Genomic DNA, 12,128 nt, shown 5'->3' with positions numbered 1-12,128 from the left:
TAGAACAAGAACAGAGCAAACAAGTGTATTCATTCGTATTGCTCCAAGGGTTTAAGAAATAATTTAGTGTACCTCAAAATCTCATATGGTATCATGACAAAAAACCAGAAACTCTGGAAGTATTCCTGTGAAAATTGCCCAAATGCATCGACTTTTGTTTAGTGTACAGCTATGACCAAAAGTTTTGAATCACCTAGAATTTTAGGATTGAGACATAAACAAACAAACTTGATATTATTTAACATCGTGCAATCAAAGATACTACCAAAAGATATGGCAAGTCTACCGGAAGCCATGATAGTGGTACAGTATTTCATGTTAGATTTCAAAATGTCACATTTTTCAATTTGTCAGTTTTTCATTAAGTTATAGAAAAATACAAAGCAGTATGTAATTCATGTGTTAACATAACATTATTCAGCAGGTTTAACTAGAGTGTATGAAGCAAAAGTTTGTCATAGCTGTGTGCTTAGGGCACAAACACAGTATAAATGAAAGATACTGAACTTTATAGATTCACAGAAAAAAAAAAAAAAAAAAAAAAAAAAAAAAACAACCATTCTGTGCCATATAACAAGATTTCTAAAATGTCAAGTACTGGCTGCAAGCAAGTAACAATATCTAAAAGGGTGCTTCTTGTTGATTTTGGGGTTTTTTTTTAGTCTGCAGTCCACTTTACCAAATCAGACATAAGCAGCAAGTACACACTTGGGAACAACAGAGAGAAACGCACACTACAGCTTGTTTATAACATTTACCAGAGTAATATACTGTAGTGAAGTGGTCATTAATAGAGAAAGTATGTTACACCCCACTCAAGTTAGAAGGCTGCAGTTGGTAAATCCAATCTAAACATTTTAAAATGCAATTTCCATCATTTCAATTCTGAAACTTTTTCATGTGTTGGATGCAGAATTTCTGGAACATGATAAAATATGCTTTTTTGGAGAAAACGAGGAGTCTCAAGTGCCGTTTATTGTTTTGAACAATACAATTTTGAATTGATAACGTTGCAACACAAATATTTAAGTAAATACCAATATACGAATATGGTTTGGTATATTCCATATATGACAATTGGCCAAGGTATTTATACTGGTGGTCTTCCCAACAAAAAAATATATTTACTGTACAGCACATTGTACATGTCTGTTCCTGGTTACAATTCAGGAACTGTATACAAATAAATATTACTTCAATTACAACAGATTGTAAATATGATCAGTCAAATTGGGTAATTTCCAAACAAAACTTTAGTTAAATTTACCATTGTATTTGTTTCTCAAACAAAAAATAAATATGATTTCATAAAGTAAATGCATATTTTAAACATCTGCCTTGTATATGGCATCTTGACAAAATGAGATGAATGCTACACAGATTGCATTGGTTACCATCAAAATTTGTTTACGAAAATCTAATTTGTTGGCTATTTTATTCCACTATTTACCACTCTGCCTCACCAATGGCTTTTGAAAAGGCATAATCCTTTCCACCAAAGCTCATAACACCATCTTTAAGATAGAACTTCCATCTGTTTTTGCTCCGATGAATCTAAGACAAAAAAAAAAAAAAAAATAGTTAAATTGAATCTAATGGCTCTATATTGAAAGGGAATAAACAAAATGTACAGTGCCTTGCATAAGTATTCGCCCCCCTTGGACTTTTCCACATTTTGTAGTGTTACAACCTGGAATTAAAATGGATTTAAAATTAGGATTTTTTGCCTCTGATCTACACAAAATAGTCCATAATGTCTAAGTGGGGAAAAAAAAATCTACATATTTTTAAAAAAGTCCCTATTGCACAAGTATTCACCCCCTTTGCTGCGACACCCCTAAATAAGCTTTGGTGCAACCAATTGCCTTCAGAAGTCACATAATTAGTTGAATGGAGTCCACCTGTGTGCAATTAAAGTGTCACATGATCTCAGATTAAATACACCTGTTTCTGGAAGGCCCCAGAGTGTGTTAGAGAGCATATCTAAACAAACCGCATCATGAAGACCAAGGAGCTATTAAAACAAATCCGGGATAAAGTTCTGTAGAAGCACAAATCAGGGTTGGGTTATAAAAAAAATATCCCAAACTTTGAACATCCCCCCGGAGTACCGTTAAATCCATTATTAAAAAATGGAAAGAATATGGCACAACCGCGACTCTGCCTAGAGAAGGCCGTCCACCAAAACTCAGTGACCAGGTAAGGAGGGCATTAGTCAGAGAAGCAACCAAAAGGCCAATGTTAACTCTGAAGGAGCTGGAGAGATCCACAGCTGAAATGGGAGAAACTGTCCATGGGACAACTATAACCCAGACGCTCCACAAAGCTGGGCTTTATGGAAGAGTAGCGAGAAGAAAGCCATTGCTGAAAAAAAATCCATATCAAATCCTGTTTGGATTTTGCCAAAAGGCATGTGGGAGACACAGCAAACATGTGGAAAAAGGTTCTGTGGTCTGAGGAGACCAAAATTGAACTTTTTGGCCTTGGCGCAAAACGTTATCTGTGGCGCAAAGCCAACACTGCTCATCACCCTGAGAACACCATACCCACAGTGAAGTATGATGGTGGCAGCATCATGTTATGGGGATGCTTTTCATCGGCAGGGACTGGGAAACTGGTCAGGAATGAGGGCAAGATGGATGGAGCCAAGTACAGGGAAATTCTAGAGGAAAACCTGTTTCAGTCTGCAAGAGACCTGGGACTGGGGCAGAGGTTCACCTTCCAGCAGGACAATGACCCTAAACACACAGCCAAAGCTACATTGGAGTGGTTTAAAAACAAGAACCTGAATGTCTTAGAATGGCCTAGTCAAAGCCCAGACATCAATCCGATTGAGAATCTGTGGCAAAACTTGAAAATTGCTGTTCACCAACGGTGCCCATCCAACTTGACAGAGCTTGAGCAATTTTGCCAAGAATGGGAAAAAATTGCAGGATCCAGATGTGCAAAGCTGGTAGAGACTTGCCCAAAAAGACTCACAGCTGTAATTGCTGCCAAAGGTGCTTTTACCAAGTATTGACTCAGGGGGGTGAATACTTATGCAACCAACAAATGTTTTTTTTGTTTAATTAACTTTTGTGTCACAATAAAAAATATTTTGCACCTTCAAAGTGTTAAGTATGTTGTGTAAATCAAATGGTAAAAATCACAATTAAATCCATTTTAATTCCAGGTTGTAACACTACAAAATGTGGAAAAGTCCAAGGGGGTGAATACTTATGCAAGGCACTGTATACACACACGAATCGTGAGCAATTTAATCATTGCCTTTAAACCTAATCTTAAATGTGGGTTGTAGCATTGGAGTCCCTATATTTTTACCAGCAGACAAGTTTACAGGATAGACAGAAAGCCAGCATGTGGGGATGAGATGAATCCCAGATTAAGAGAAATAGCAACAAATAAAGCAAAACAATTCAGACAATTGCTCTTGTGCTCAAATTCAATTGCTGTTGCAGCGTATCTGAGAAAGTGAAGAAATGTTTATTTGCACTGGATTAGCACAGGGATATAGGTGTTATTTAAAAATCAAAATAAAATCATAATAAATAATTCAAATTTGCTTCATTTATTGCATACAGATGTTGTGCCCCCTCACCCTTTTGTTCTTTATAAAGGGAAACTCAAGCTTACCTTATCATACTGGCAAACAATAACATTGTCAGTATCAAAAAGGTCTGGCACATCCTGTTCACTTACATCATCTCCAGAATTTAAAGGATCCTGCAAATAAGACAAGTCAATTTATTCCTGAAAATATATAAATAAATTATGCTTTGGACAAAAGATATAATTACATGCACATAGCTTATATAAACTAACCCATTTTGAATGCTGGAGCTGCTCATGTTTCTAATTAAAACATATCTTGCAGAATATCCTCAACACAGTATAGAGGCAACGACTGAGGATTTGGGTTCCTAGACAAATAAATACTCTGTGCCAAAAGAGAGGGGCTTCATTTTCTCATCTCAGAGTTCATTACAGAATATCCCAAGCTGTTTGACCTAGGGAAATACTCAGCAAGGAGAATTGAAGACATTCTAAACGCAACACTACTCCTCAACCTACGTAAAGCAATGGGTTAACATGTACATGCTTCACAGAAACACGTTTCAAATAGCTAGGAATCATTTTGAAGAATTAAAAAAGCCTACTGTATTTGTCTTTCAAGATCTTCAGCTTAAAATAAACCCACCCTTGTTCCTTTTGAATCTTTCATACCAACACCGTAACTTGTCTGTGCTTGAAGGCCAATAAATGCTACATTTGTAGGAACTTTAAAATGAGTACAAATACAGTCAAACAGTGATTCGTATCTTACTTATAACACCGCTTTTTAAATTATATATAATTTAGAAGTATAATAGTTTATCCTTGGCAGGATAGGTTTCAAAGTGTTCCAGAACATCCCATTCATCTGTTTTTTTGGTGTTGACATTGGGTTTGACAAACATTTCATTTATTACTGTAAGAAAGAAAAAAAAAAAAACACAAATAGCCCACAGAAGCCCTCAATTAAATCTCTAATTCACATAAAATGTATCTCCTTTGCAAATGCCTGTTATACAGAAAATCACATCTTGTGTCTAATGTAGGTAACACCATTATAAAAATCAGCAATATATGAACAGAGTCTTTACCATGCACTTAAATCAAACTTGTTCAAATTGAATATAGAAGACTGTATATAGCAAAACTCATTCAGACTGCTTTCAACAGTAACTGTAGCATTAGGAAAACTGTTCCATGTTCTATCTGAACGTCCTATTAGTAGAATTACTGATAATGATCATAAAAACAGCAAAATAAATTGTTTACTAAAACAGAGTTCTAGTAATGGTCTACTAAAGTTCATCTTTACTACTGGGTGTCCTGGACTACCTATTGAAATCTCTGCCTGACCTTGTGTTACGATTATTCTCCAGATAAAAGCACACACATTTTTCATCCACAATTATTAACTGCAATATGATTCTTAAAAGTAAGTGTTACATTGTCTGCCAAAAATAAAGTAAATCACTATTTTGGCCACAACTAATTTCATGCAACAGAATACAAGACATTTAAATGCATTTTTATTTACTTGAAGGCAAAACAGTCTGGATTGGCTCTGGGGGTGTAATATACAGTACACTGACTGTCAGATGTGTCAATGACAATGCAACCTCAAATGGGTGCACAGGGAACACAAAATAGCAACCATTTACTCAAAGCTGGTTCTGCAACGGTCTTTAAAATCTCTGTACTTCCATTCTATACATAGACAACAAGGATTATACTCACTTCCTCGATTATTTCTACACGAGGTTCGTCATCTTCACCATCACTGGAGGATTTCTCGGTGGAGCTGCTTCTGTCTTCTTCCAATGCCTTTAGGTCTTCTGTATCAATAGCTCCCATGAATTCATTTTCCCCCACGAATTCATTTCCCCCCACTTCTCTCATATTTCCTACATCCTCATCGGAAGACGTATCATAAGTACCATCGAGTTGTAGTATATCTTCAATGGCATTATAGTTGAAATCCTTTGTTTGAATCATAACCTTTAAAAAAAAAAAAAAAAAAAAAAAAACCACACACAATACAAGAAACATCTGTTTGATTTTAAAAAGGTAGCACTATGAATATTAATGAAGATAATCTTTGTATTTGTGTTATTACAGTATTTAAAAAATGTCTTGCCTGTGAAGAACACTCCACTTCATATTCTGGGGTACTTGTCTTGGCATCACCGTACTCAGATTTGCTAGATGTTTCAACACCAACTCGCTGACCACCACCATCTTTATGTATCATTTCAATAGTATCTGAACTCTGATTTGTTATAAATTGCTGCAGATCAGGAATGTCATCCAAGCTGCTTAGCTGGTCAGAAGTGAGCGGTGGAGTGTCAGATCCCTGGATCACACCAGCCTGCTGCTGGGTATATTGTGGGGTTTCTACACTCTTGTGATTTTCACAGTCATTTGGCTGCATTAGCACCTGGCTTACTGGCACTTGCTGCTGAATGCCAATAGGTTGCTGTACAGCAGCTGGTCTTGGCTGGACACCTTGCCCAATGACCAACTGCTGCTGTTGGAGGAGTGGTTGTGCAGAACACTGTTGGAAGACTTCCTTTCTTTGTGAAGGGAATCCCTGAATGACAGTGGCCTGTACTGGAATGGTGTTGGGATGAACAATGCTGGCTTGTCCCACTACTTGGTTTCTTTGCTCAGCTAAATGCTGAATTGGTTGCTGAAGGATTCTCTGACCCCCTGGTGCCCGAGTCACCATTACTGGAACATTGACTTTATACAAATGACCTAAGAAAAAGGTGGAACAAAAAGTTGAATGTACTTATTCCTAATAGACTGTTTGCAAACATGTTTTAAAATTTTAAAATCATTGCAGAAGTAAAATCCAAAACTGAGAAACTAAACACATAACAATTCTTAAAATATAAGCAGGCCTAAGGAGTTATTTAGAAAGAACACCACAACTAAACAAAAGCTTGAAGCTATATTCTGTGAGAAGTGAAGGTCGAGGGATATTGTTATTCAATGCATTTGCACATCCCTGAAAATGGTCTACACCTCAAATGGTTTCTGCGACATTAAGTGTTGAAAGTGCAACAGCCATGGCAAAATGAATAAACACACACACACACACACACACACACATATATTATAGTCGCAGACAAAAGTATTTGGGCAGTTATGAGAGAAAACAGTGATTTCTATAAAATTAATGATTGTGCTATTGAAAGATAAATTAAGGGTAGAAATTCAGCTTTATGGTGAAACAAAATTAAACATGCATAAAATGAAAAACTAAACTAATTTCACATTAGTATTTTGTGTGCCCAACCTTTGTTTCCTTTACAGCTTGCAGTCTTTTTTTTGTATTTTGAAACCAGTTCCTGGCATCTTTCCAGAGATATTTTTGCCCATTCTTCATAACATACAGCTTTGAGTTCTGCAATCAAAGCTGTATGTTATTAGCAACAGCAGCATTCAAATCTCAATGGGATTCAAGTCTGACAACTGAGATGGCCAATCCATAAATGTAATTATTATTATTATTATTTTGTTTAATAATTCCTTTGTAGACTTTGAATAATGCTTAGGGTCATTATCCTGCTGGAATACAAACTTTTGTCCAATAATCCTTCTAACATTGGGTAACAAACATGTGCAAAATGTCTTGCTATTTTGCAGCATTCATTGATCCTTCTACAATACAAAGGTCACCAGTGCTCGAGGAAGAAAAAACAAGCCCATACCATCACATAACCTCCACCATGTTGAACACTGGGCATGACTAACTTTTCTTTAAATTATTCTCCTCTCTTTCTCCAAACATATTGATGCTTTCTTGGTGAGAAAAAAAAATTCGTTATATTTTGGATTTGTCAGACCATAAAATTTGTTTGAAGAAATCATCAGGCTTTACATATTCAATGGAAAACTCCAATCTCTTTCTTTTGTGTATTGTTTTTAACAAAGGTTTGCATCTTGGTTTTCACTCATGGACATGCGTCTTGTTAAGATATCGTTGAATTGTTCTCATGAATTTCATGACCATCTTCTCTCAATTACTGTGTCAAATCTTCTGCAGTAATCTGAGGATTTTGCCGGGCTGCTCAAACAACTCTTCCAGATTTTGCAGAAATCTTTCTTGGTCTTGAGCGAGTTGCAGTAGTTCCTGTTCTCCTTTGTCTGTCAAGAATAACCCACACAGTGCTTTTCGGTAAACCAAGTCTTTCTGCTATTTTTTCTGGTAGTTTCTCCTTTTCATTTAGTTGTATCACTTCCATTGTGAGATTGTTGCTATACTCTAGTTAACCATTTAAATCACAATTTCCAATTTAGTTTTCTGCACTTGATTATTCATTTATTTATTTTATAATCATCAGGTGTTGGTTTTCTATCATGATAAACTGTCTAAATTAGCAACGAATGGGTTGCATACGAAATATGTTGATTGCCCAAATACTTTTGCGTTTTTGCAGGTTTTCATTTTTTGCATGTTATGTAATAATTTGTTTTATTAGAAAACGCCAAATCTCCACTTTATAATTTATATCTTTCAATAGAACAATTAGTGATAGAAATCACTTGTTTGTTTTTTTTAAACTGCCCAAAAACTTGTCTGCGACTTTTTTTTAAAAACAAAATTGAGATTATATATTATATATATATATATATATATATATATATATATATATATATATATATATATATATATTATATATATATATATATATATATATAGCTCTGGAAAAAATTAAGAGACCACTGCAAAATTATCAGTTTCTCTGGTTTTACTATTTATAGGTATGTGTTTGGGTAAAATGAACATTTTTGTTTTATTCTATAAACTACTGACAACATTTCTCCCAAATTCCAAATAAAAATATTGTCATTTAGAGCATTTATTTGCAGAAAATGACAACTGGTCAAAACAACAAAAACACAACACTAATGTTTTAACTTAGGAAGAGTTCAGAAATCAATATTTGGTGGAATAACCCTGATTTTCAAGCACAGCTTTCATGCGTCTTGGCATGCTCTCCACCAGTCTCACATTGATGTTGGGTGACTTTATGCCACTCCTGGCGCAAAAATTCAAGCAGCTCGGCTTTGTTTGATGGCTTGTGACCATCCATCTTCCTCTTGATCACGTTCCAACCACACCTTGATTGACCTGGCTGTGTGGCATGGAGCATTGTCCTGCTGGAAAAACCAATCCTCAGAGTTGGGGAACATTGTCAGAGCAGAAGGAAGCAAGTTTTCTTCCAGGACAACCTTGTACTTGGCTTGATTCATGCCAAAGCTGCCCGATTCCAGCCTTGCTGAAGCACCCCCAGTTCATCACCGATCCTCCACCACATTTCACAGTGGGTGCGAGACATTGTGGCTTGTAGGCCTCTCCAGGTCTCCGTCTAACCATTAGACGACCAGGTGTTGGGCAAAGCTGAAAATTGGACTCATCTGGGGGTGCTTCAGCAAGGCTGGAATCGGGCAGATTTGTCTTTGTGAAGGACGCATGAATCAAGCCAAGTACAAGGTTGTCCTGGAAGAAAACTTGCTTCCTTCTGCTCTGACAATGTTCCCCAACTCTGAGGATTGGTTTTTCCAGCAGGACAATGCTCCATGCCACACAGCCAGGTGTGGTTGGAACGTGATCAAGAGGAAGATGGATGGTCACAAGCCATCAAACAAAGCCGAGCTGCTTGAATTTTTGCGCCAGGAGTGGCATAAAGTCACCCAACATCAATGTGAAAGACTGGTGGAGAGCATGCCAAGACGCATGAAAGCTGTGCTTGAAAATCAGGGTTATTCCACCAAATATTGATTTCTGAACTCTTCCTAAGTTAAAACATTAGTATTGTGTTGTTTAAAAATGAATAATGCAAAGAAAATAAGTTCATATTCGAGGTCTGACAACACTGCATCTTTTTTGTTATTTTGACCAGTTGTCATTTTCTTCAAATAAATGCTCTAAATGACAATATTTTTATTTGGAATTTGGGAGAAATGTTGTCAGTAGTTTATAGAATAAAACAAAAATGTTCATTTTACCCAAACACATACCTATAAATAGTAAAACCAGAGAAACTGATAATTTTGCAGTGGTCTCTTAATTTTTTCCTATCTATATCTATATATTTCATACGCTTAAATCTGACTCACAGGTGCATCACTAGGTCTCATAACTCAGTACTGGAGACACTTTTGGTGGGTGCAACCTACACATTTCCAGCAGTTATATGTATGTTAGAATAAGCGATTCTCCTTACCAGATGATGTTTGCAGGGTCACTCCAGCTGGTATTTGAACAGGGTAACCAACACCAGGGGGAAGAGTGAAAGTTGCACTTGTCCCTGTAGAGTTCTGCAAAGAATGTTCATAACATATGGTTTTAAATCATGTTTTATATATCAGATTACATCAAAGCACTGTTATATAATTGTACCATTCTAAACAAATACTTGAACTGCAGATTAGTATTTTTTATACTATTGTACATACCGTAAACCTTAAAATAATTGCCGGGTCTCAAATACGCGCTGGGTCTGCTGGCAAATATAGTAAATAAACGCCGGGTCTCTGTCATTGCCATTGAAGCAGAGTATGAGAAGGAGCTTGAGCGTAATGAACTGTGAGCGATATCAGCATCGCTGTGACAGCGATGAAAGGGACTTTCAGGATTAATAAAAAATAATAATAATAATTTAAGGTAGACCTACGTGTAATACATATTTGTTTAATGCAGTTATTACGTTAAGTTTTGATAATTAAGCACGATGAAAGTAGGCCAGATACAAACCTATTGGTGTATTTTAACGTTTTGTTATATTAACAATGTATGTTTGAGATTAAATACATTATTTTTGATAATGACACATTGCTTTTATTGTTCATTTTTAAAAAAAAATTCAGAAGTTTGTATTATTATTATTATGCTGTAAGCATAGCCTACACACCTGTGTTCTGATATCTACAGGGCTGTCGGTGGATTTAACTGTTAGTAGTAGTAGTAGTATTAACAATGGTAGCTCCAATTCAATTTTTAATTTTTCAAATTCGTACTTCTGCTTGTTTATTTTCCAATGTTTTGCATACCGTATCCTTGTTAACCAGTGCATATAAAAAGACTTTATGCAAGTCAAGGTTGTTATTCTTGAGGGTGTGCAATACAATGTAGTTTTGTTATAAAACAAAACTGTTATAGTTCCCACTGACACACAACCTTTTAACAAAGTTGCTGGAATGTTTAAATCGAGTTACGATGTTGCTACAAGGTGGTGAGTTAGCGGCTCTCAATGACCGCATGAAACTATAATCTATAAACGCCGGTCTCAATAATCCCTGGTCTCCAATATGCGCTGGGTCTGCTGGCAAATACTGTAAATAATTTTAAAGTTTTACAGCAATTGATTTTTAGATATAGTACAGGTTAAAATCATGTTGAAACGTTCAGATGTAATAAGTTAAACACATTGCAATGAGAACTTGACATTATTAATTGCAATTTATGGTATTTATAGTTTGGGTACTATGGCATGTCATTTTAGCAAATTGTTCAACCATTTATATAAAACCGGTCTAGTAATCCACCCCCACCCCCGTGCTTTTACCCCAATTCGATTTTAAATTAACTCTTGTTTTTATACCGAATAACAATGTCAGCATGACCCAAGCACTGCTAGACAACAGACATAAGCGTCTTCCAGAAAAGCAGTTTACGTTAGTTGTGAAAAGCTTTTTCCATTCTCAGCACCGATTTTCAATGTACAATGCTTGACCTAGCTGAATTTCTACAGTATTATACTGGCCAGTGCAAGAGTTAATCAAATCACCGCAATACCTAGTACAGGATATGATTTTCATTTGATCCAACACAAAATGGGGTTTCATTATACCATTGCACACCTGGAACACCTTGAACACAGACAAAACAATATATTGTACAGGTCAATAGTTATGTTTATTGTTTTATTCTAAAAAGAGCCTTCCTTCCGATTATTTTCAACGTCAGGACGAGCGATTCCACTTGCACCCCCACCAATAGTCAGGCCTAATCAGTATTATCATGTGTAACTGACTTATGAATCCCATCACTTCTCAGAAAAATCCCATTTAAAATATCATTTAGTGGAATATTAGTCATTAAAATGATCACTGTTTAAATGCCAATCTCACAATCACAGCAACCTCTGCCTAATCAGGCCTTCTAATTTACGTGCTTTAAAGGGCCGCCCCCTAGAAATGCTTTAAAATAAGACACGGTGTTCCACTCCAGGGACTTTATAAAAGTATGCCATCAAAACAGTAACACACACACACACACCCAGTCTTACCATATCGGTTGTAAAATTTTGAACATTTTGACCCGCAGGTATTACTATGGAGGCTGAAATGAGAAATAAAATAAATGCAGGTGTTGAAGTTAGAAATGTAATGTGCATGGGTTATCATTTCTTTCCTGAACCTACATTTAAATTTCAAATAATGTGTATTTCCTATGCAGAACAGGACACAAAAATATAGTAGACACGGAGAAGAGGAGGCAATGGGTGTTTACTTTAACACTTTAAATCCAGCCTTTGAATGGTATTGACTATCATGGAGGGGGACAG

The 12,128-nt window shown here is 36.1% G+C and overlaps 1 protein-coding gene across 1 annotated transcript in view; it reads right to left on the bottom strand.

The window, feature by feature from the left end:
- Positions 1–883: 883 nt before the first annotated feature.
- The window catches only part of LOC117411286 (stonin-1), a 36,746-nt gene continuing 25,501 nt past the window's right edge, over positions 884–12,128 (bottom strand). Inside the window, exons 6-11 of the mRNA XM_059024828.1 lie at positions 11,850–11,902; positions 9,786–9,879; positions 5,687–6,306; positions 5,287–5,547; positions 3,634–3,723; positions 884–1,554 (exon numbers count right to left, since the gene is read on the bottom strand). Of these exons, the coding sequence (XP_058880811.1) occupies positions 1,447–1,554; positions 3,634–3,723; positions 5,287–5,547; positions 5,687–6,306; positions 9,786–9,879; positions 11,850–11,902 (1,226 nt within the window). The 3' untranslated portion in view covers positions 884–1,446. The remainder of the gene's footprint in view (positions 1,555–3,633; positions 3,724–5,286; positions 5,548–5,686; positions 6,307–9,785; positions 9,880–11,849; positions 11,903–12,128) is intronic.

Source organism: Acipenser ruthenus, chromosome 6 (assembly GCF_902713425.1).
Source record: "Acipenser ruthenus chromosome 6, fAciRut3.2 maternal haplotype, whole genome shotgun sequence".
In the NCBI taxonomy this organism is placed as follows: Eukaryota; Metazoa; Chordata; class Actinopteri; order Acipenseriformes; family Acipenseridae; genus Acipenser; species Acipenser ruthenus.
The sequence above is the reverse complement of the archived record's forward strand: the minus strand, read 5'-3'. Positions and strand labels throughout refer to the sequence as shown.